Source organism: Mesoplodon bidens, assembly GCF_964165515.1.
Source record: "Mesoplodon bidens genome assembly, chromosome: 12".
Classification (NCBI taxonomy): Eukaryota; Metazoa; Chordata; class Mammalia; order Artiodactyla; family Ziphiidae; genus Mesoplodon; species Mesoplodon bidens.
In genome coordinates this window covers 78232075-78258656 of record NC_138168.1, presented here as the reverse complement: position 1 = coordinate 78258656, position 26582 = coordinate 78232075, and the positions used below count along the sequence as shown (strand labels likewise).

Sequence of the window (26582 nt, the reverse complement as noted above, 5' to 3'; positions counted from 1 at the left end):
ACATATACACCAAGATATAGATTTTATGTTAATAGTCATTTTACATCACTATACACAACTTTCAGTGTCCATGGGCAGAAAGCAGAAATGTACTTTATTTAGTACATACATACTTCCACTGTTAAGCTTGTTACTCAGTTACCCACTCACTCATTTACCTGCTGACCTTCCTACTACAGTACAAATGCTCTGACGACAGGGACTGTGTCTTATTCACCTCTGTGCCCTTAGCATCTAACACAGTACCTGGTACAACTGCAACGCTCGAAATGTTTGAGTTGAACTACATAATGTACGCCTATCCTCTTGGGAAGGCCAAAGGCAAAACAGGAAATTTCAATTCCTGTATGCCTATTTTGAATCTTTATAGTTTGGAGGAGAGGAGGGGAAGTGTAGAAAATCAGCAAGGAATACTTATCCTATCTAAGAATTTAAGGCATCACTGAACCAAAAATAAGGGAACCTTGGTTTTATGACTGAACTTAGGATTACTGGCACCATATGACATGACGAAGGAAGGTGGGGCTGGAGTCTCTGCAGCATCAGGACGAGAACGCTCTTTCAGTGAAGAACCAAAACTACTCAGTGAAAGCCCCTCTAGTCAGAAAAATTTTAAATCGTATGTCACAATTTGAATGTAGCCTGACAGATGACCACTGATCAAAAACAGTAAGGAAGAAACCTTACTTTGGATAGTATTATTCCAAGGAAGAGTGTCCTTAAACAAAATTTTTGTTGTCAGCAAGTCTACCTTATTTTTTCCCTTTAAAGTTTTCTAAATGTCAAGGTTTTTAATGAAAAAATGGCAGACTTCTTCCCACTACTCCAGTCTTGCTCCCTAAATCCACTCATTTTAAATCCTTTTAGCTGTCTTCTTTTGTAGTGCTTACTTCTAAAGCAGGTCTTTTATTTTTTTAACTGAAATATAATTGGCATATAAATATTGTATTAGTTTTAGGTGTACAACATAAAGATTTGATATATATATATGTGTATATAATGTGAAATGATCACCACAGTAAGTTTAATTAACATCCATTATCACACACAGTTACAATTCTTTTTTCTTGTGATGAGAACTTTTAAGGTTTACTCTCTTAGCAACTTTCAATTATATGGTATAGTACTAGTAACTATAGTTACCATGCTGTATAATATTTCCTTTTTTATTTCAGATTATGTGGAAATAAGATGAGGACTAAGCTCTCATACATAAACAGCTGTCCCTCGGTATCCAAGGGGGATTGGTTCCAGGACCTTACCTCTGATACCAAAATCCGCAGATACTCAAGTTCCTTATATAAAATGGTATAATATTTGCATATAACATATATATCCCATATACTTTAAATCATCTCTAGATTACTTATTATACCTAATACAATGCGAATACCATGTAAATAGTTACCAGGTGTGACAAATTCAAGTTTTGCTTTTTGGAACTTTCTGGAATTTTTTTTTCTGAGTATTTTCGATCCATGATTGGTTGAATCCTTGAATGTGGAACCCTCAGATACAGAGGGCCAACTGTATCTGCTCCTTTCCCCCAATCCAACCACTATCATAATTTTTTATTAAAACCATTTTCAGTTATGACTGTGTAAATGTAATTTGCAGCTGAGCCAAGAGGTACACAATGATTGTTTCCTTTCTTATATAATAGCTGTTTTCCCAACAGTTAAAAACTGAAGGTTTTTCTTTTTTCATTCCCTTAATTTTCTTTGTACCTGTTTCTAAATCTTGGTACCCTCCCAGCTTCTTAATGAAATTTTCATGCAGTCAAATCTATCTAATTAGTGCCTTCCTTTTTTTTTTTTTTAACTGCTCTTTTTTCTTTTTTGGTAGGCTCGCTTCTAGTACCTTCCTCCTCTACTCGAAATCTGGACTGGTTATTCTCCAGGCCTGCTGCATAGCGTTCATACTGGGACTTCCTTTGCCATAATCCTGGAATCCTGGGAACTCTTACCACCTCTCTCTTGAACAAGATGTCCTACCTTTTTTTTTTCTCCCTCATTTTTTGATGATATAATTAAAGCAATTCCTCCAGAAGTATTCTGTGAAACAGTATGTGGAATATTTTTAAAGACAGAGATTGAGATTGGCAAATCTAAAATTATCTTTATTCTATGTATTTAGTGACATGTGTGGGTACAGAATTCAAGATTGGAAATCATTTTCAATTCAGAATTGTGATGGTTTGCCTCTGACTTGTTCATTCTAATGTTGCTTTTCTATAGACTGATGCCTTTCTGATTACTGACCCTTAAACGGTTTATCTATTTTGTTTTTCTGGAAACTTTTGGAATATTCTCTTTATCTGTAACATTCTGAAATTTCATGGTGATATTGTGGCTCTTTTTTTTTTTTTTTTTTTTTTTAATTCATGGTACTAGGCACTCAAAAGATCTTTTCAAACTATAGAATTATGTCTTTCAGTTCTCAGAAATTTTCTTAGGGCTTAGGGCTAACTGTTCCTCATAAAGAATTTCAAGCAGTAGCCCCTCTTTTCAGGCCAAAGCGTTATCTCTGGTTTCCAAGGTCCTGATGCCTCCAATTTCTAAGCTTTTTCTGAGTTCTGCAGAGCAAACTGCTTCTGCATTGATACCCCTCTCTGCAGTCTCTTCGGTTCAACTTCCTTCACCCTTCTAGGTCAGTTATTACTCCAACTGCTTTCTGTCTTCACACACTGTAGAGTTCAGGATTGCAGGTATAATCTCCTAGATAACTGAATATGGAGTTCGTGTTTCCGTTTCTTGTTTATCTAGTTGTTTTGGGGTGATATCCAAAGGAGGCATAAATATCTTTATTCTCTTAAAACTGGAAAGCCCCTTCAGCATGCCTATCTTCAAATTTAATCAGATGTAAAGAGCCCCCCCCCCAACCAATAATACTTCCAAGTGCTACTACAAATGTTCAAATTCATTCTGAGCTAAAGCCAGAAATACCTTTCGGGATCATCTTAGGGTCTTAGTAGGGCAGATGAGCCCTGTACCCAAGACCTTTCATTTAAACACAGTTCTGAGAAAAAATGAAAAAACAAAAAATAAAAAAAATAATAAATAAACACAGTTCTGTTTCAGATTTTAGTTGTTCCTACTAGGCTGCCAATATTTAAAAAAAAAAAAAAAGTTCAAAAAGTTAAAAAACCTACTGATCAATTTTCATCCTACATGAAAATTCATTACGTTATTCATTTATGACTTGTACACCTTTCTTTTAATTGAAGTTAATACTTCAATTAAAATATGTTAAAACCACTGGTTTGGTCTTTTTTTCAAACAGATAACAGGGCCAGAGAACATAGCTGATTTTCCTAAGGTCACTCAGCCAATGAATAACAAGTCAGTGACCAGAACAAATCCCCTAACTTTCAGCTTCTCATAACTGTGTAAACAAACACAAAAAAACCACTTGCAGGCTGGGGAGTACATGAGACTGCGCAGAGGAGACGCTGTCACTTTTAGCCCCTTGCCATCTAGTCAAGAACTATGAAAAAGTCACATGTAATAGAAACCTAAGCCAAGGAATATTTGGGCTGACAGAAGTTTATCAGAGTCTTACAAAAACTAAAACTCAATTTTGTACTTAAATATTTCCTTGACTGTGTAATATATACTACTGGAATATCCTTCCCTCTCACTGCAACTATGCAAATCCTACTATTCTTTAAGATTCAGTTCAAATTCCATTCCTATAAGAAGTCTCCTTGACTATTCTATGCAACATACTCTCCCTCCCTTGAACTCCTACAGTACATATTTTGTTTTCCCTTCAATATCTATCATATGCTGATACATGTATGACACAGCTCTTCTAGAACATAAGGTTTGTGAGGATAAATGTATGACAAATACTTCCTGATCTTACCCATGCACCTGACATAGTCTTGCACATTCTGGTATTTAACAATACACCAAGTGATTATCAGATCATGAACTCCAGAGGGACTGTCCCAATTCTACCGGTGTACTAGTTCTTAGCCGAATCAAATAGTGCTTTAAATAAGACAGCCATGAGCTGGGGCTGTCATTTATACAACTGTCTGCATATGAAAAAACTGCCTACTAACTGCAACTAAAATGCACAGCGTTTCAATTTAAAAAAAGTTGAGCATAATTATCAACCAAAAAGAAAAAAAAAGCACAACGTAACACAGATGATATTTTGAACATCAATAGAAGTCATTTCCTATAAATTTTTAAGAGCTTTAGTTGAATAAAGCAACACACACAGAAAAAAACCAACTCACTGCCTGGGGCACAACTGGGGCTGCAGCTCCTACATGAATAGCATCATAAGGGGCTTCTTCAGCATATCCCATTCTTCCATCCCCCACTGAAAGAAAAAAAAATGCTTTAAAAATCTGTTCAGATAGAACTACGCAGTGTGAAGAATTATAGGAGATTTAAAGTGGGGAAAGGATAGATTTTTAGATAAAAGATGCTGGGACAACTGGATATTCAAAGAAAAAATAGATACTTGGACCCCTACCTCATACATACACAAAAATGAACTTCACAAAGATCAAAGGTCTAAATGTGAAAAGTTAAAATGATAGTGCTTCTGAGAACTAATATAAGGACATATCTTCATGATTTCAGAGTGCCTTAAACAGGATACAAAAAGCACTAGAAAAAAATTGGTAAGTCTGACTACATTAAAATTAAGAATTTCTATTTATCAAAAAAGTACAGTATGAGAGTGAAAAGGCAATTCACAGAGTGGGAGAAGAGATTGATAATATGTACAACTAGACACAGGGCTAGTCTATAGAAGTCCTACAAATCAAAGAAAAATATAAGTAACTCAATATCTGAATAGGCATTTCACAAAAGAGGAAATCCAAATGGCCAAATGTATTAAATAGTGTTCAACCTCACTGATTAATAGGAAAATACAAAATTAAAATCACAGAGATACTGCCATACATTAAGTGGGCAAAAAGAAAAATCTAATAATACCAAGTACTGGCAGAGATGTGAAGCAACAGGAACCCTGATACATTACTGTTGGGAATGTAAGTTGGTTCAGTCACTTCAAAAAACAGTTTTTGCAGTAGCTTTGGTCACTCTATGAACTGTAACAACACACCTACAGAAATGAGTGCTTGTATGATGAGTGTATATAAGCATCTGGGCTTACGTACATTGTGAATATATCTCCAAATCAGAAACAACCCAAAATATCCATCTAGAGTAGCATTAATAAACAAATTCTGGTAATGTTCCTACAATAGAATGCTATACAGCAATAAAAATGAACTATATGCAAAAAGAAGGATGAATCTTACAGACATAATAATGAATAAAAGAAGTCATTCGTCATAGAATATATACTGTATGGTTCCATTTAGCTGAAGTTCAAGATTAAATTAAACATCGTTTATGGAAATGCAGTTAGGTAGTAAATGCATAAAAGTAATAATACCACTAGGGAAAAGGGAGGTAGTCATGGTGAGGAAAAAGCAAGCAGAGAACTTTCCAGGTACTAATAATGTTCCATTTCTTGATCAGTGTGGTGATTAAACAGGTGTTTGTTAAGCTTCACATTTATGTTTTATGCATATTTTGATGTCTGTTATTTTTCACAATATAAAATATGCTCACATGGAAATGTGTCCATGCATACTGCTGAATGGAAAAAAGCAACCTAAAGGACAATATGTGGAGTATAAGTCAATTTAAAAACCATGTGTGTGTGCAGTTTATTCATATGTACATTTATATGTCTAAAAAACTTCAGGAGGAAAAAGAGGGGCTTTCTTTTTTATCTTACACATCTCTGCACTGTTTAAATTTTTTATATTCGACACTTGTTACTTTGATACTACTTCTTAAAAAGCAATGAAGAAAGAACTCAACATGGCATTTCCTGAACTAGTTAAGTCACGTCACCCATGGTCAAGGTAGAACCAGTGTAACATTTTAGAGTAGTTGCTTTTTCTTGCTTAGTACTTAAAAGTGAATGTTAAAAAAAAATGCAATAATTAGCTCTGAGTATTATTTAGCTTGCATGGGATTTTTCTGAAAATAAAAATTCTCCAGAGAGGAAATTTTTAAAGTTTTCTGATACTTACCAACCAGCTGCACTCTCCCTGAAGACAAAAGCATTGGATCATCCTTTCTGACATTATTTATTGAGTCGTCTACTAGCTCTTTAATGTGGTCAATTCCTATGACTTTTCCACTAGGTCCAACCTGGAAGTGAAAGAATAATTCAGTAGTTCACTGGTCTAAGTTTATTTTTCTAAGGCGGCATTAAAGTATTTCTTTATCCAAAGTCATATTCTGCAATGAGAAATCAGGACAAATAAACAGCTTAAGCCTCCAATTAGATTGTTAAACACTCAGTTTATTATAAATTATTGGGCAAATACAACGTTCTCAACTATAACCCTTAAATGAATAATGATACTTCAGTAATTAAGAAGCTAGAATAAATTACAAAAACTTGTAATACTAAGAAAAATGATAGCTTTCTTCAATTTCTAATTTTTAAATCCAGGATCTTGAAGTGGGACTTAGCTACCAATATTAAAAGGTACTTATTAGTGCAACCATTTTTATTTAAATTCCACTTAAAAGTGTGACTTTAAATATTAAAATGTTACATAAAAAATTTTTGTATAGGGACTTCTATACCTGATTCTACTGCCACATGTGGGAAATATAAAAATACATAAGGCCGGGCTTCCCTGGTGGCGCAGTGGTTGAGGGTCCGCCTGCTGATGCAGGGGACGTGGGTTCGTGCCCCGGTCCGGGAAGATCCCACATGCCGTGGAGCGGCTGGGCCCGTGAGCTGTGGCCGCTGAGGCTGCGCGTCCGGAGCCTGTGCTCCGCAATGGGAGAGGCCACAACAGTGAGAGGCCCGCGTACCGCAAAAAAAAAAAAAAAAAAAAAAAAAAAAAATACATAAGGCCCCAAGTATAAATATTAATTGTAAAATAAATTTAACACAATAAAGACTCTGAAGTCAGACCACCTGTGTTCACATCTAGGTTTCACCACTTACTTACAACTATATAACCCTGACAAGTTATTCCATCAATCAGGTTCCTCAACTGAAAAATGAGGAGGAAGGGGGTACATACCTCATAAATCATGTGAGGAGTAAATAAGAGAATACAGGAAAAGCACTGAGAACACAGACTAACACATGGTAAATGTGTGAAAAACACTGATTAGTATCATTCTCAAAAAGATAACTCAGAAATCTAATGATATTTTAAAAAATGATTATGCCTCTGAAACCATAAACACGTCAAGTATAGAGAACAAGTCATTAATTAAATACCATTTCTAGCATTTAGTTACATCCCATTAGTGAGGGTTTAACTTGTACAAAACAAGTCAAACAACTGAAAAGAAATATCTGAATCCTTATTGTGTGCCTGGCACTGTTCTGGATGCTTAGGCTACATCAATGAAAAAAAATCAGACAAAATTCCCACCTCTCTGGAGCTTATATTCCAGTAGTCTGCCAGTTATATATGCATAGCAAGTTAAATGGATTCTAGTCCTAAAGGATCCATAAATCCTAACTGAACTGAACCATACCCTTCCAAGCTGGCCTACAGGTACAAGATTTTTCATAATCAACCCGATTTGATTATTTGAACACAGATAAACCTTTACTTCAAGGTGCTTGAGTGGGCCTCCAGACTTATACTCTGGATAGTCATTTACCAGATAAGCCTCTGATGATAAAAACCTTAAGTATAACAAAAACCGCATTTTTATAAGAGCATTTTTCTTCATGTAAAAAAAGCTCTCCTTCGATCCCAATAAATCTGTAGGAGTGTTTGGAAATCAGGCTGTATTCTGTTCTGCCAGAAGAGTACTTGGAAGATTGAAGTTTGGCTACTGGTTGCCACTTTGTGATCACAGAGAAGAGCATATCGGAAAATGAGGCCAACATGTGGAGGAAAGCAAAGTCAAACCAAGAACCAGAGAGAAACCCATTGTCCAGAACAACATTTGACCTTCTCCTGAATCCAGCCCTACAAGAAGTCAGATATACCTCTAGACTTTTCCATTACATAAACCAAATAAATTCCCTTCAAGTTCTGCCACTTTGACTGAACGTTCTGTCACTTCAACAACAACAACAAGAAGTCCTAGGTGACACATATTCTAACTGCTATCTTAATAGAATTTAAATTTATTTATTTATTTATTTATTTTTGGCTGTGTTGGGTCTTCGTTTCTGTGCGAGGGCTTTCTCTACTTGTGGCAAGCGGGGGCCACTCTTCATCGCGGTGCGCGGGCCTCTCACTATGGCGGCCTCTCTTGTTGTGGAGCACAGGCTCCAGACGCACAGGCTCAGTAGTTGTGGCTCGCGGGCTTAGTTGCTCCGCGGCACGTGGGATCTTCCCAGACCAGGGCTCGAACCCGTGTCCCCTGCATTGGCAGGCAGATTCTCGACCACTGCGCCACCAGGGAAGCCCCCTTAATAGAATTTAAAAAGGAACATAGAAAACCTTCAAAAACTGCTAGTGAAAAAAATACACAGCCAAATCATATAATATGCTTCTGTTGGGGCCAGAATGGTAAATAAAGCTCTTACCATACGTGCAAAACATGCAGTAAGGATTCCACTTCCAGATCCTACATCAAGAGCTTTAGCTCCTTCATGCAATTGATCAAATAGAAGTTCTAGTGCATATGCATGCTGCCAAAAGAAAACAAAGCAAGTATTCATTTTTTTTCAAAACTCTATAAAGTATATATACCTTGGCATACAAATAAAGTTGCTAACTTGTCACCAATTTTTCTACTATTGTCATCTACCAAAACAATGAAAACATAACATATTATATACTTATATCTACACAGGAATTACGTATAAGAAAATTCTTGTTTGATTAAAATTCTTGTGTTTTAGATGAAGTGTTCAGTAATTTTAGATCTCCAGTGTGCAAATTTTTTTAATTTAATTAATTCAAAGTCAAAAGCTACAAAAAGATTTACAGTGAAAAGTCTGCATCTCACCCCTGTCCCCAGTCTCACTCCCTAAAGGCAACCAATGTTACCAGTTTCTAGTGATTTCTTCCAAACATATTCACTTTATGCATATATAAGCAAATATATATGCATTTATAAATTTATTATATCTTGAAGGAGCTCCCTTATCACTATTTAAACAGTGTGTTCACTCTTTTTTAAGGCTGAAGAGTATATTTTTGTATGAATGTATTGTAGTAATAAATATACCTGATGAGAGATATTTAAGTTAGCTTCAATCTTCTATAACAAAAGAGATAAAATAACCTTAAAAGGTGTACCTGTAAGATAATGTAATAACCTTTTTAATAATCTTATAAAGTATATCTATAGGACAAATTCCTACAAGTGGAATTAAGGGAGCCAAAGGATATATATTTTTGTTTACCGTATATATAAATGACAAATCAAATAAATTCATGTTGGTTATGCTTTGGACTAAACCAAGAAATAAAGCCTTCTCTACTCCATCCTCTTTATAAACTTACATTTTAGTGCTTTTCCAAAATATGAGGTTAGAATTAATAAATGTTATCTCAAAAGCTGTCCTTAAATGCCTGGTATATTAATTATTAAAAATCATCAGATCCAGTAGCAATAAGCACATTCACTATCAGATCTTGGTTGACAAAAATACATATCCATGAATCCATAGTGACAGTAAGTAAATACATCCTTCTACATACACATAAATGGAGAATAAGGAGAGACTGTTCTCAACTGTTTTTAAATATAGATGAAATGATGAACTTAGAAAATTGCCATTTGGCAACCATTTCAGTAATAACTGATTGAGGCAAAAATCACAAATGGATGCTAAAACTAGTGTATTATCATTTGATGAGTAACAAGATATTTACATACTCTCAAAGTGTTTGCCCCAGATACTTATTAATTACAAAAGGGAAAAGTAGTAACTTTACAATGGAGTTCAGAAGTTTCTTGGTGGAGAAACCTGATTGACACGACCTCAGTCAGATGATTAAAGTTAATATCACCAATAAGGGGACACTCTGACATCACATGACATCTGCTAAAATACATCAGTTCTGGGATATTCCAGGCAAAAATGCATAACTAATATCTAATCAAGAAGAAACATCAGACAAACCTAAATTGAGAGGCGTTCTATAAAATAACTGGCCTATAACGTTCATAAACATTTTCAAGACCATAAAAGAAAAGACTGAGGGATTGTTCCAGATTAAAAAAACAAGGCAATTGAATGAAACTCCTGATCTGCAACTTTCTTTTCCTATAAAGGACATTACTAGAACAACTGATGAAATCTAAATAAGGTCTGTAAATTGGCTAAGTGTTTAATCAATGTTAATTTCCTGATTTGGACAACTGCACTACGGTTATTTAAGTGAATGTCCTATTTTTAAAGGTAAACAGTATTCTGCCTACAAATTACTCCTAAAGAGTTCATAAAAAAGGAATATATATATATATATATATATATATATATATATATATATGGGGGAAGGGAGAGAGGGAGGAGAAAGAATAAATGATAAAGCAAATGAAGTAAAATGATAACATTTGGTGAATATGGGTAAAAAGTATACGGGAATCATTTGTACTATTCTTAGAACATTTCTGTAAGTCTGAAATTAGGCGAAAATTTAAAAAAAATTTTTTTTTAATCATCAGAAACAGGTAACATTCAAAATGGAGGATAGAATGGAAACTCCCTATTCTGGAAAACTAACTTAGGTGATAAAAGCTAGAATACTGGTTACCTTGAGGATAGAGGTTGACTAGGAAAAGAGGCCTTTCTGACTGAGGGAGCCTTTTGGGGTGCAGGAAATGTTCTGTATCTTGATCTGGGTAGTGGTTACATATATGTACACACGTAAACATTCATCAAGCTGTACACTTAAGATGCGTGCACTTTATTGTGTGTATATTATAATTTAATAAAAATTTTTTGAAAATACTATTTATTCCAATCACTAAAAGTGGAGAATCAGACATTTATGTACCTCCTGATGTGATGAACAGAAGAACCATTAAGGAGTCTTCTTGAAAAGAAAAAAAAAGGAACAAGTTAAACACCACTAGGAAACATTTAACCAAGTTCAGAATATGGGAAATTCTATAGGATAAATGAACAAATTCTGTCAATTAATAAATGGCATTTTAAAAAGGGGGACTATTAAAATTAAAAGAGACTAAAAAGACTAAAAAAGACTAAAAAGATACAATGTAAGGCTCTTGTTTGGATCCTGATTTAAACAAATCAACTGTAAAAGAATTTTTTGAAACACCTGGCCAAGTTTGAACATGGACTAAATATAAGATAATACTAAGGAACATTGTTAGTCATGATATGGTATTGTAGTTGTGCTTTTAAGTCTTTCAGATTTATACTATTTAGAGGTAAAATAATATTAGGTTTGGGATTGCTTTAAAATATTTCAGCAAAAGAGAAACAATTATATAAGACAAGATTAGCAAATTTTTGGTAATTACTGAAGTTGGGTGATGGCTACTTGAGGGTTCATTATATTATTCTATTTGCATGTGTGGTGTTGAAAATTTTCCATATTAAAAAGTTAAAAAGAAAAGATGTTAAGGCTATCTTTTCTCACAATTAACATAAAAAGGGGAGAAGGCCATTAATAGATGTAGCCTCATATAATCCAAGGATTTTCAAACCATGTTCCAGAAAGTCATAAAGGTTCCACAGAACCCTTCAGGAGTTACACACAAATGTAGACCGGTGGTTGGTGTGTTTGGTAAAAGGGTAACAGAGAAATAACTAAAATTTTCAATTTTTCATATAGATTCTTTTGCAAAGAGCTTCTTGCCTAATGAATGGAAACCACTAGTACTATGAAAAAGAATCCTGGATTAAGTGTTCAAAGTACTGGATTCTACTGGTTCTGCATTTATTACCCCTTGACTTTGGAAATTATTTTTAGCTCATTGTTCCTCAGTTTCCACATCATTAAAATGGAGAGAAAAAAGTTGTTCCTATTCTGCCTTCTCCATAGCAGTACCATTGTGAACAAAAGTGATGAAGTATGAAAGTACTTTATAAATTCTAAAGGATTTACGAATAAAAGGTATAATATTCACATTAATGAAAATTCAACCATTACAGCTCAATGACCTAATGCTGCTATTAAGATACTTCGAAGTCATTTGTAAAGGTAAAATTAACAGTTAATTGATCTTTTACTTCCATTTAGTGTATTTTTGGAAAAACTCTCTCTTAGGACTCTTGCATATAACTGTCAAATAATCAGTGGCTTCCCTCTTTTGCTTGGTTAGAGAACAAGATGACTTGGTTAATCAAAAAAATCTGGTTACTACCCTCCTTTCCCTTTTCTCCTGGTATCCTGTCCCATCCATTCCCTTTCTGAACAAGTCGATCCTGAAGCCATTAAGTTGGGCTGAGTAAGGTAGTTGCCCATACCCAGGTGGCAGAGAGAGTAGCTGCAGTGTCCAGTTAGCAGTGTCAGAGCCCAAGCAGGATGAGGAGGGTGTCTGTGTTCACACAGGGAAGCAGATCCAAACAGGAGTCAGGATCCAAGCTACACGAGGAGGATTTCTGCACAACACAGTGGACCAGTGCCAGGTGTCAGACACAAATGATGGAGGACGGGGCGGTATGAGGAGGGTCGGGGGAGAAAGTGACATCAGCGGGAAATTGGTTCTATACAGTCGGATTGATCAAATAAATAAATACATCAAGGAAAAAGGAACCATGGTTTTCACTGTTAGAAGTTAAATGTGGAAAGGGAAAAGACAGGAAACCATGCATACTGATATAAGTAAATAAATAAAGAGGGAAGAGACACATAATCTCAAAGTACCCCCTCACAAAATAATTATTAATGACAAGAGCCAAAACCAGTAACTCCACAGCAGAGAAGGCTGGCCGACGCCACCTTAATCAAGTGAACAACATCAGTAATGGGACAAATCAAAACTGTATTGTGACACCACGTAATGAAAACCCGGCATCACGTCTGTGATCTTCCCACCAAAGAGGCATAACCTGAATGGAATCACGAGGAAACGCTAGACAACCCAAACTGAAGGACATCAACAAAATAACTGGCCTGACTTCTTCAAAAGAGTCAAGGCCATGAAAGTCAAAGAAAGGCTGAGGATCTGGTTCAGATCGAAGGAGACTAAAAGCGCAGTGAGTCAGCACTGGATCCTTCTGCTATCAAGGACATCAAAGGAACAAGGGGAAAAACTGAAAAGGAGTTTGAAGATTAGATGGTAGTAATGTGTCAATGTTCATGTCCTGGTTTTGATGGTTATGTTGTGGCTGTATAGCAGAACGTCCTTTGTAGGAAATAAAGTACACCCTGAAGTATTCAAGAGTGATGGGGCATCATTTCAGCAACTTACTCTCAAAAGGAGTAAAGAAAGGTCCTTGACAGTGTACTTGCAACTTTCCCGTAAGTTTAAGATTGTTTCAAAGATCTTAAAAATATCTGACTAACCTTATCTTTCTTTGATGCTTCAAAATGATACAGTGGAATACTATCTCTGAACCATCATTATGAACATCAACCAGTGGAACAAGAAAGTGTTAGCTAATGAGGTTTCTATGAGACACGTTGGATTAACTTTTACTGAGGAAACTACTGGGGACATTTTATTTAGTCAAAGCTATTGTTCTTAGACAAGAGGCTTAGCCCGAAGAATGGAGTCTCTAATAAGAGACAGTTCGTGAACTTTTTTCAGGAAGAAGCTTTTATCAGATTTTTTTCAATGATCAGTATCCCCTGAAAGTTTAATAATTTCCATTAATAAAATAATAAGTATCATATTTGTATGAAGTAATCAAAGAAACAAAATAACTCCTATAACACCTGGGCTTTCCTGAGTCCAAAAACGAAAGGACTAGAAGGGACTTCTGTAAGGGGCCAATCCCTAATCTATAGGCAGTACTGTCCCAACTTAATTCCAAAAGAAACTCAGGAATTTTCTTTCAGTACTACATTTGCATAAGATTTGTTTCTTTAAAGAGGGGTATGCTAAATTATTATTAAAGTCCCATTCAGATTTAAAATGTCAAGGCCTTCGATCACAATTATTAGCTTTTTACATGCTTTTATCACTATAGCTAATATTCTTCTGGATAATCCAGGCTCATTTCTAAATCTAAAAATTAAGTTTTTTAAAAGTTCATTTTTATAATTATGAAAAATTTCAAACCCACCGAAAATACAATGAACATCCTTTTCTCCTCATATAGTCACCAACTATTTATATTGTGCCATACTATTTTACCAAACCATCTGAAAATATGCTGTGGACATCAAAACACTACACTCCTAAATACTTCAGCATGTATCTGCCAAAAAAAACAAACTAGGACATCTTCCTTTGCAACCACATCACCATTACCACACTCAAGAAACGCATTAATTTAGTATCATCCAACATAAACACCACACTCAAATTTCCTCAAGTGTCTCCCAAATCTCCTTTACAGCTGTTCCCCCACCAATCCATTCAAAGTTCATGCACTGCATGTGCCAATCTAGAATATTCTCCCCCAACTCTGTTCCATCCACCACTTCCCTTTGTCTATCAGAACACTGACTCCTTTTAAAAGACCTGTCCAGTTGTCCTACATAATACCACAAACGTTCTAGATGTGTCCATTTCCTCACGGTTAGATTTAGATCAAAGAACTTGAGCAAGAACACCACACAGGGCTTGCAGGGCACCTCCTTTGCATCACATCAGGATGCACGTAACACTGGACCATCTCACTACTGGACTTGCCAAGCTCAACCACTCAGTAAATGTGGTAACCACTAGATCACTCTATTTTCAAGGCATATTTTTCTCTTTGTAATTAACAAGTAATATGTCGAATAACAATTTGAGACTACATGGATATTTCTGTTCCCCAACAACTTTCCTCTTAATGGTTTTAGACTAATTGATGATCTTTGCCTAATTCAATTATTACACTGATAATTACAAAGAACTGATTTTTAAAATTCTATTATTCTTTCCACACATAATTGGTATTCTTCTGTTTCTCATTTTTTCCCCCATCTTGCTATTTTATTTTTAAATCCCTATGGACTCAGAGATTTTTGCTTCTGAATTCACTGTGCTATAATCCATTATCTTCACTATCTACCATTTTTTGATTCTCAAATTGTCTCCAATGTGGCTTCTGGGAGTCTCTTTAAACCTGCTCCTGTGTCCTCCTGCCATTACCCCATTAGCCTCTCAGGACTTCTTCACTTTCTGGAATTTAGTCACTTTTCCATGAAGCTCTAGTCTTTTTTAGCAAGAAATGGAATTTGGGGTTCAATATCTGGATGCTAAATATGTTCACTGCTACCAGGGTGCCATTTCACATTTTTCTGTAAGTAAGACTTTGGAAAATATTCCAGGGTTGTAGTTACTTCCAAACCTGTGACTTTGAGGTTCATTAAATGCAGATACAGAAATGGTCAATAAGCACGTGAAAAGATGCTCAACATCATTATCACTGGGGAAATGTAAATCAAAACCACAATGAGATATCACTTCATAGCTACCAGGATGGATAAAATAAATAAAACATACAATAACAAGTGTTGAGAAGGAAGTGGAGAAATTGGAAACCTCATACATTGCTGGCGGGGTTGTACAATGGTGCAGCCACTCTGGAAAATAGTTTGGCGGTTCCTCAGAATGTTAAAACACAGAATTACCATATGACCCAGCAGATTCCACTCCCAAGTATATACCCAAGAGAACTGGAAACATATGCACACAAAAACCTGTAAACTAATGTTCATAGTAGCATTATTCATAGTAGCTAGAAAGTGGGAGGAACCCAGATGTCCATCAACTGATGAATGAGTAAACAAAATGTGGTATATCCATACAATGTAATATTATTTGGCAATAAAAAGAAATGAAATACTGAAGCATGCTACAACATAGATAAACCTTGAAAATATTGTGCAGACTATAAAAAGCAGTGATAGAAGGCCACATATTGTATTATTCCATTTATGTGAAATGTCTAGAATGACATAGAAACAAAAAGCAGGTTAGTAGTTGCCAGGACCTGAAGAATGAGGGATGGGAACTGACTGCTAAACAGGTATAGGGGTCCTTTCTGAGGTGATGAAAATGTTGTGAATTGAGATAGTAGTGATGTTTGTACAACTCTGAGCAGACTAAAAGCCACAGAACTGTATACTAAAAAAGGATAAATTATATCTTAATAAAGCTATTATTTTTGTTTAAAAATGCACCATTTGCCGTGGAGTTGGTGCCACGTCTCATTTGGTAGTGAACTGGACACTCAGCACCACACTTCAGAGAAAAGAAAAATTTCATGCAGTATTTCCCATTTATCTGAAAAATACCCTTCCAGGCAATTTCCCAAACATGTTGAGTACCAATTCTCAAAAATAACTTTTATAATTAAACGAATACTCCTATATAAATTTTTCTTTTTAAGTAGCACTTCAAACCGTATTCAGGGATCTTAAGACTACCATTTTTTTGTTAATCATTAATTTCTTTGAATAGGTAATGCGTACAAAAAACATTCCTACTCTATAACTAAAAGCAAAACTCTAAATACTCTTCTGCACTCTACTTTTATGGTGTTTCTTGAAGATCTTGCCATATTTGTATTTACAGAACTTTATTCATTTCACTTCACAGTATTTCACTGTATGGATCCACTATAATTTATTAACCATCCACCATTAGTGGACTATTAGTGATTACTGTTATTTTTTGTTATTATAAATAAAGTGCCAATAAATATCCTCAGTTATTTTGTACTTGTGCAAATATTTTATGGGATAAATATCTTGAAATAAAACTGGAGAGTCTAAGGTATATTCATCTCACATGTTTTAGCTATTGCCAAATTGCCTTCCAAAAACACTATCAATTTACTTTCCCAAGCAAGAAAATACTTTGTCAGTTTCCCTTTTCTAATACAAAGTAATAAACTTTTAATTTCTGATGATAGGAGAAAAATGGTACTTTATTGTAGTGCTAACTTGCAATTCACTAAATATAAGTGAAGATGACGTCTTTTCATTTGTTTAAATGGCAATGTCATTTGTATTTCTTTTTCTATGAACTACATTCTTGTACTTTACCCACTTCCTTTTGGGCTTAGTAGTATTTTACTTCTTAATATATAGGATACACACATACACATGTGTATATATGTATTCCATATATGTAAATATATGGAGATTTGCCCTATACTGTCATATGTATTTCAAATATTTCCCTCAGTTTTTCCTCTTTTGATTTTGTTTATATTTTCCATCTACAGAAATCCAAGATTTTAATGTTTCAAAATATTGAATATATCAGGTTTTTTAATGGCTTCTAGGTCTTTTGTTATGTTTAAAAAGTCATTTTTATTAAATATTTATAAATACATTGCCTATTTTTTTCTTCTAGTAAAATTATTAGTTCACTATGAATATACGTGTAGAGTTTATTTTGGTATAAAGAAGGCTTTAAGTTTAAATAAGAGCTTCTCCAACCCCAAATACTTGCAGAGAATCAGAAAAGCTATTGTTCTTTTCACCAAAACCCAACAGAGTACTGATTCAAATAACTGATATTTAAAACCCAAGAAAATTTGCAACAGATTAAAAGTGCTAAGTAACTTAAAACGGGTCCTTCTCAGAGTTATACAGCTTCATAACTGCTATACGTGACCAGTCCCTAATGAATTATCCAAATAAAATATGAAACATTATTCAACTTGAGATTTCTTTAATATGTCTATTATATTTTTAAAATATTCTCTCCCTTAATTAACTCACCTCTAAGTAAATAACCTTTTATATCCAATTTTTTTATATCCAATTTTTACATGATTAGATACTAATGACAACCACCAAAAACTTTAATGAGTTTCTACCGAAAAGAGTTCCTTCTACACATTTTGTATTAAGAATAAGATTATTCTTATTAAGTCATTACCAATTTACATAATTCATAGATGATAAAACTGATATAATTAAAAGTTTAAAATGTTCTTTAAACCGTTTTTACTGAAGAAAGCACTCTTAGAGGAAAAATGTGATCCATTTGTACCCAAATGACCAAAGTTAACTTACCATGTGTGGAGCACTGATTGTTGCTTGGAACCCTGCAAAAGAAGAAGAGAACTACTGATACATTCAGCTGTAAAAACATACGAAATACTCCATGTAATTCCTTTTCTAACATCCATAAGTTGTTTTTCATAATAATTATTTTCACTTTTATGATCTCAAGAAATAAAACTTGTATTTTGTACTTTACAGTACTGTCATGCACAGTTAAAATCAGAAAATATAATCATGCCAAAGGCTAGCATGCTCAGTACAACAGTCCCACTATTTCCAAAAATTTCTTCTCCCATATAGTTAGTTAAGGAAGAATTTCATTAAGTTGAGTTGATAAATTTATGATTTTTTTCTTTAGATTTATAAAAAGAAAATAAGCTTCCATATATCACAGAGTATGCAAAATCAAGTTGCTTCATATTTTTGGCACCTTAAAAAAAAACAGAACTGGCAATCAGAGTAGCTTAAGAGACTAATAAGCTACTTCAGTTTACTCTTTACCCTATCAACTAATGTTAATTAAAACAATCTTTTCTCCATTTTTAGCTTTTAGTTTTTTCTTCCAGTGTTGCTTTCTCAAAACTTATTTACCTGCTTCTACGTCTGAAGCAATTTTCACTGAGCGGTGGTAGCAGGTGCCTTCGGGGTTCAGAAGCTCCCCAGGATCTTCTCTGCTGACTGTTAAAGTGCTTCAAAAGAAGGCAGCACGGCAGCTGGCCCACAGAATCCTGAGGCACTTCTAAGCCTCAAAGGCGCCCACTGCCAAGGCTCAGCAGTTCAGCAAAACCTGCTTCAGGAGAAGGAGTTAAATATGGAACTTTCTAAAAACAAGCACAAACCAAAAAATTCAGGGCAAGTGAAGCAGAGAAGTCAGTAATAACTTAGTTACACGTTCCCTTTAATACTGATTTTTAAAATTGATGCTAATGCAAAAACCAACCTCAGTCAACACTGAAGACCCTAAAGAAAACTCAGCACATAGCTTAAACTGTAAGTTTTCATTTAAAGTATGTTTTAAGAATATTTTTATAGAATTCTTATATGTATTGTTTAAGAAAATAGAAAAGACACTTCATATATTACATCATTTTATTAAATTGGGTAAGTTTGGGATTATGAAACTTACTAAGGCATAAAACTCAAATTAGCAAGGTACTACATACACATCTGGGTCCCAGCCTATTTTTACTTACATAGATTACAGAGTAAATGAGTAAAATTTGTGACGTTTTCAGAAATCCAAAGCTTACCTATTGATTGTGGAGAATCCATATAAGGGTTACATTTTGCATAGTGAGAGCGGTCTGTGGCCAGCATTACTTCAAATACTTTATCTGTCTTGATGATTCCATTTTCTGAAATGAATGAAGCAATATTTTAAGCTGGAAGTGGCATGATCAGACATTTTAGAATAATTATTCTGGCTACACTGTAGAGACTAGATTGGAAGAGAGCAAAATTGAAAGTTGTTGCAATGGCTCAGGTAATCACAACCTGGTCTTTAATAATGAAAGTAAGGATGAAGAAAAGTAGAAGGATTTGAGTTATATTTAGTAGGTAATGTATACCTGACTGACTAGATTTGGAGGTGGGAGGGGGGTAATGGTTGAAATGTTGATGTCATATACTGATTTGCGAAATCCTAGACAAGGATCAGAGCTAAGGAAAAAAAGGACAAGTTATTTATTCAGTTAGGAGCAATGGACCATACACATGGAGATATATAGCGGTCAGTTGGACAAATGGATCTGGGGCGCAGGAGAAAAACCTACAACAGAGATATAAATTACTAGTTGTATAGATGACAACTAAAGTAATGGAAGTGAACTAAAGTGGCCAGGTAAGAATACACAAAAGTGTACATTTAGGAGAAATGCAAAGGAAGTAGAGCCTTCAAAGATTACGACAAGGAGCAGACACAGAGGTAGATGAAAATCAAGCAGATATACTGTTACAGAGCCCAAGAGAAAGAAATTTTTCAAGAAGGAAAGCAAGGTCAATATGGTCTTCCCTCAGTGTCCATAGGGGGTTGGTTCCAGAACCCCAGCAGATACCAAAATTTGTGGATGCTCAAGTATCTTATATAAAGTTGCATAGTTTTTGCATATAACCTACGCATCTCCTCCCATATACTTTAAATCATGGTTAGACTACTTATAACACCTAATACAATGTAAATGCTATGTAAATAGTTGCCAAACATGCGGCAAATTCAAATTTTGCTTTTTGAAATGCTATGGAACTTTTTTTTTGCTTCAAATATTTTCAATACACAGTGGGTTGAATCCATGGAGATAGAATCCATGGGTATAGAAGGCTGACTGTATATATTTGCTCCCTCAATTATCAATTCTTTAAGATTAAATATAATATGTTAAACTTCAATAACCCTTATTAACCATGCACACAGTAATTATTCAATAAAGGCCTTATTAACTCACTCAGTAAGTTTACTGTCTGTCTAAGACATACCAGACACAGTGCTACATACTTAGGGTGATAATAAACAAAATAGCATAGTTCTTGTCCTTACAGCTCTAAAATCTGTAAGATTAAATGTATCAACTTGACTTTAACAATCCAGAAAGAAATTTTTTAAATCAAAACATGCTTTGCTTAATTTGGCTACACTATGAACAACTTTTTTTTTCAGATTTCTTTTTTTTAAATTGAGGTATAATTGACATACAACATTATATTAGTTTCAGGTATACAACATAATGATTCAATATTTGTATATGTTAGAAAATGATGACCACAATAAGTTAACGTCTATTACCATACAGTTACAGAATTTTTTAGATGTACTCTCTCAGTAACCTTCACATATGCAACAGAGTATCATTAACTATAGTCACCATACTGTACATCCCCATGACATTTATTTTACAACTAGAAGTTTGTATCTTTTGACCACCTTCACCCATTTTGCACCCCACCTGCCTCTAGCAGCCACTAATCTGTTCTCTGTATCTATGAGCTTGGTTTTTTGTTTACTTTTTTAGATTCCACATGTAAGTCAGATCATACAGTATTTGTCTTTCTCTGTCTGACTTACTTCCTTTCGCATAATAGCCTCACGGTCCATCCATGTTACAAATGACAAGATTTCATTCTTTCTTATGGATGAATAATACTCCATTGTATATATACATCACAGCATCAATATCTATTCATCCATGGATGGACATTTAGGTTGTTTCCATATCTTAGCTATAGTAAATGATACTGCAATGAACATGGGGGTGCATATATCTTTTCAAATCAGTGTTTTTGTTTTCTTTGGATAAATACGCAGAAGTGGAATTGCTGGATCATATGGTAGCTGTATTTTTAATTTTTTGAGGAACCTCCACACACAGTTTTCTGTAGTGGCTGCAACAATTTATTTTCCCACCAGTAGTGCACCAGGGTTCCCTTTTCTTCATAATCTTGTAAACACTTGTTATTTCTTGTCTTTTTAAGAAAAGCCATTTTAACAGGTATGAGCTAACAGTACCTCATTGTGGTTTATGATTTGCATTTCCCTGATGATTAATGATGTTGAGCATCTTTTCATGTACCTGTTGGCATTCTGTATGTCTTCTTTGGAAAAATGTCTATTTAGATCCTCTTCCCATTTATTTAATGGGATTGTTTGATCTTTTTTGCTATTGAGCTGTATATACTTGGGATATTAACCCTTTATCAAATATATGATTTGCAAATATCTTCTCCCATTCAGTAGGTTGCCACAGCTATTTTAAAATGGGACTTAAGCATCATGAGAAGTTTAAAATATTTATGCAAATGAATTTAATGTATTCATCAACTGTGGAGCCTCCAGGTTCTAGAGGGTAATGGTGCCCACCAGAATCTGAATTTCTCCACATAGCCATTCAAACAACACCTAAACCTAAGATCAAGAAGGGGCATAAACAAAACCACACATGACCCCTGCCTTCACATTACTAGGAGATAGAGAATATCCAGACTTCATATTACTTATCAGTAGAAAAATAAACAACATATTCCAACAAAGCTTCTGCTATTGCTGCAAGCCTGTGGGTATAGAAAGCAAAAGTAGGGACTGAAGTTTAAAAGACTAAGTAGAAGGAAGTAGGGAATGCAGATGAAGCACAGACAAAATTATTCCCAGAAAGAGAAACTACAACACTAAGTACTAAAGTAGTGAACACAGGTCTGGAACTTAGAAGTTCACTGTACTGGCTACAAGGAAGGAACTTAAACATCAGTAGGTTAACAAAGGTCCCAATACCATTCAACGGTGAAAGAACAGTCTTTTTCAACAAATGGTGCTGGGACAACTGGATAGGCACATGAAAAGAATAAAGTTCAATCTTTACCTCATAGCAAATACAAAAATTAACTCAAAATGTATCAAAGATCTAAACATAGAACTAAAATAATAAAAATCATAGAAGAAAATACTGGGGTAAGTCTTCATGACCTTGGATTTGGCAGTGGATCCTTAGATATGACACCAAAAGCATGAGCAATAAGAGAAAAAAAAAGTATAAATTGGATTTCATCAAAATTAAACATTTTTGTGCTTCAAAGGACATTATCAAGAAAAAGGTAACTCAGAACAAGAGAAAAATAATTTGTAAATCATACAACTGAAAAAGGACTTTTATCTAGAATATATAAAGAATTCTTATATTTTAATGTAAAAGGACAAATAACTCAATATTAAAATGTGCAAACCATCTGAACAGACATTTCTCCAAAGAAGATATACAAATAGCCAATAAGCACATAAAAAGATGCTGGACAGCATTAGTCATCAGGGAAATGCAAATTAAAACCACAATGAGATACCATTTCATACCCACTAGGATGGCTATAATCAAACTGTCAGATAATAACAAGTGTTGCAAAAATGTGAAGAAATCAGACCCTTATGCACTGCAAGTAGGAATGTAAAATGGTGCAGCCACTTTGAAAAACAGCCTGGCAGTTCCTCAAATGGTTAAACAGAGAATTACCATAGGACCTAGCAATTCTACTCATATGTGTAAACCCAAGAGAAGTGAAAACGTATGTCTATACAAAAACTTGTACACAAATGTTCACAGCAGCATTATTCATAATACCCAAAAAGTGGAAACAACCTAAATGTCCATCAACTGATGAACAGATAAACAAAATGTGGTATATATCCATACAATGGAATATTATTAGGTCATAAAAAAGAATGAAGTACTGATTCATTCATCCCATTATGTAGATGAACCTTGAAAACATTATGCTAAGTGAAAAAACTCAGTCACAAAAGATAGCATAGTGTATGATTCTATTTAATGAAATTTCCAGAATAGGCAAATCTATAGAGAAAGAAAATAGATCAGTGGTTGCTTATGGTTGGGGGAATAGGAGGGCAAAACAGGGTATCTTTTTGAGGTGATGAAAACATTCGATGACCATGGTAGCGGTTGCACATATCTGTAAATATATCCAAAACCACAGAATTTTACAATCTAAATCAGTGAATTATATAGTATGGAACTGTACTTTGGTAAAGCTATTAAAAAAAAAAATTTAGTGGGACCAGGGGTGGCAAACACAAGAAGCAATGCTTCAGGGGGAGAACCATACAGGCAGGGAAAGGATGGTGCCTCTTGATATAGCAATGAAGGGAAGAAGGAAGAAAATGAAGGATCCTACAGAAACAGAAGAGCAACAAGATATGCCAACTCCCCCACTTCTCACCACTATTACCAATATCATTATCCATTAAAGAAACTGCAAGTCACTACACTGACAGGAGCGCTCTTGAACTGTGTCCACAAAATGCCTAAAAATAGGAAAAAGAAAAACAAACAAACAAAAGTGTAAAAAGAAAACAATACGCAGGGCTTCCTGGTGGCACAGTGGTTAGAAATCCACCTGCCGACAGGAATAAAGACACAAATGTAGAGAATGGACTTGAGGACACATCAGGGGTGGGAAGGGTAAACTGGGATGAAGTGAGAGAGAGGCATGGACATATATACACTACCAAATGTAAAATAGATAGCTAGTGGGAAGCAGCCGCATAGCACAGGGAGATCAGCTCGGTGCTTTGAGACCACCTAGAGGGGTGGGATAAGCAGGGTGGGAGGGAGACGCAAGAGGGAGGGAATATGGGAATATACGTAAGCATATAGCTGATTCACTTTGTTATACAGCAGAAACTAACAGAACATTGTAAAGCAATTATACTCCAATAAAGATGTTAAAGGAAAAAAGAAAAAAAACGTGAACTACCTTTATAGGCTAGAGATTAAAGCAAAATGACTGTTTAAAAAAAAAAAAAGAATCCACCTGCCAACGCAGGAGACACAGGTTCCAGCCCTGGTCCGGGAAGATCCCACATGCCGCAGAGCAACTAAACCTGTGCGCCACAACTACCGAGCCTGCGCTTTAGAGCCTGCGAGCCACAACTACTGAAGCCCATAAACCACAGCTACTGAAGCCTATGTGCGCCACAACTACCAAAGTCCGCACGCCCTACAGCCTGTGCTCTGCAACGAGAAGCCACCGCAGTGAGAAGCCCGCGCACCACAACGAAGAGTAGCCCCTGCTCGCTGCAACTAGAGAAAACCCGCGAACAGCAACGAAGACCCAACGCAGCCAAAAATAAATAAATTAATTAGTTAATTAATTCAAAAGAAAAGAACACTGTGAGGAAGGGAATAAACTTAAAAAAAAAAAAAGGAACCAATATGCAAATCAAAACATTTCAGCTGGGGGCGTCCAGTGGTTAGGACTTGGTGCTTTCACTGCAGGGGGCCTGGGTTCGATCCCTGATCGGGGAACTAAGATCCCACAAGCCGTGAGGCATGGCCAAAAATAAAAAAATAGAAAACTATCAGACTAAAACAAGGGAAAAAATGTCAAGTCTCAAGGCCAAAAAAATCAAATTATCTAATGAGTTAAAAAAAAAGGCAACCATTAGCTTTCTTAAGAGTAACGTTCAAAGCAAAGCAAGAATGAAGCAGCAGCGTTTTCAACAAGAAATTCAAGGAAAGAAAGTGCAAGTTAACAATTAAAAAGGAGCAAACTGTTGATATACCCAACAACATGAACAAATCTCAAGAGCATTAATCTCAGTGAAAGAAGCCGGGAGATTTTATACTATATGAGTCCATCTAATATTAAATTCCCGAAAAGTCAAAACCATAGTGTCAGAAGGCCAATCTGCAGTTGCTAGGAGTCAGGGGTGAAAGGAGGAGATTAATTGCAAAGGGGCACGAGAAAACTTTGTGGGTGAAAGAAATGTCCTATATCAGAGATCAGCAAACTTCTGTTAAGATCCAAACAGTAAATACTTCAGGCTTTGCAGGCCGTATAGTCTCTGTGGCAACTATGCGACTCTGCCATTGAAGTGCAAGAACAGCCACACACAAGACATAAATGAATGGGTGTGGCTATGTTCAAACAAATCTTTATTTCTAAAAACAGGCAGCAGGCCAGATTTGGCCTGTGGGATGTAGTTTGCTCACCCCTGTTTTACCTCATTAGGGTGGTGGTTACACACCTATATTTGTCAAAATTTTCAAATCATACTCCTAAAATTGGTGCGTTTTTACATAAATTACATCTCAGTAAAGCTGATTTTTTTAAAGTGTAAGCCAAGGATTTTATATGCAGCCCAAACTATTCTTCAAATATCAAGGTTATAGGAAAAAAAGTCTTGAATGTGCAAGAACTCAGGGAATGCTGTACACACAAGCCCTTCCTAAGGAATCTTGTAGAAGATATGCTTCATCTAACCAAGAGATTACTAGGGATACATCAGAAAAGGACACATATCCAATTTTAGAGCAAAGGCTAAAATTAAAAGGGTGGGGCTTCCCTGGTGGCACAGTGGTTGAGAGTCCGCCTGCCGATGCAGGGGACATGGGTTCGTGCCTCGGTCCGGGAAGATACCACATGCCGCGGAGCGGCTGGGCCTGTGAGCCATGGCTGCTGAGCCTGCGCGTCCGGAGCCTGTGCTCCGCAACGAGAGAGGCCACAACGGTGAGAGGCCCGCGTACCGCAAAAAAAAAAAAAAGGGTGGATTGGTCTGCCTTTAGCAAGAATCCTGTCAACTTATTTTAGCCAGAATCCCCCATTACCCCTGATGTTTCCTCTTAGTAATTTTCCACCCACTGATGCCCACCCTGCTCCTAGGCTATAAATCCCCACTTGTTCATGCTGTATTGGGAACTGAGCCCAGTTTTATACTGAGGTCTCTTTTCCCCTATTGCAATAGTTTCTGAATAAAATCTGGTTTTAACTCTTTTTAAATTATTGTATACTATTTTTTAAATAGTTAGTAGTTTTTTAAACTATTTTTTAAAAAAACTAAAAGGGTAAAGACAACAATGGAATAATAATACTTAAACGTTATTTGTTCTGACAAAATAGAAAGAAGGCAACTAAAAACAATGGGAAGAGGAAAAAAAGGGGAAAGTAGAATTAGATCATTGAGTCATATAGGTGACAGGAGGAATCAAAGGATACCACTTAA

The 26582-nt window shown here is 35.4% G+C and overlaps 2 protein-coding genes across 5 annotated transcripts in view; one reads left to right on the top strand and one right to left on the bottom strand.

The window, feature by feature from the left end:
- LRP11 (LDL receptor related protein 11) overlaps window positions 1–4237 on the top strand; it is a 63178-nt gene extending 58941 nt beyond the window's left edge. The window contains exons 8-9 of the transcript XR_014017221.1: window positions 1176–1308; window positions 1846–4237. The gene's annotated coding sequence lies outside the window, so the exon portion shown is untranslated. The remainder of the gene's footprint in view (window positions 1–1175; window positions 1309–1845) is intronic.
- The window catches only part of PCMT1 (protein-L-isoaspartate (D-aspartate) O-methyltransferase), a 47736-nt gene that overhangs the window by 9614 nt on the left and 11540 nt on the right, over window positions 1–26582 (bottom strand). For all 4 annotated transcript variants that reach the window (XM_081251147.1, XM_081251148.1, XM_081251149.1 and 1 more), the window contains exons 2-6: window positions 19336–19440; window positions 18095–18126; window positions 8566–8670; window positions 6077–6197; window positions 4250–4335 (exon numbers count right to left, since the gene is read on the bottom strand). In XM_081251147.1, coding sequence (XP_081107273.1) covers window positions 4250–4335; window positions 6077–6197; window positions 8566–8670; window positions 18095–18126; window positions 19336–19440 — 449 coding nt within the window. The remainder of the gene's footprint in view (window positions 1–4249; window positions 4336–6076; window positions 6198–8565; window positions 8671–18094; window positions 18127–19335; window positions 19441–26582) is intronic.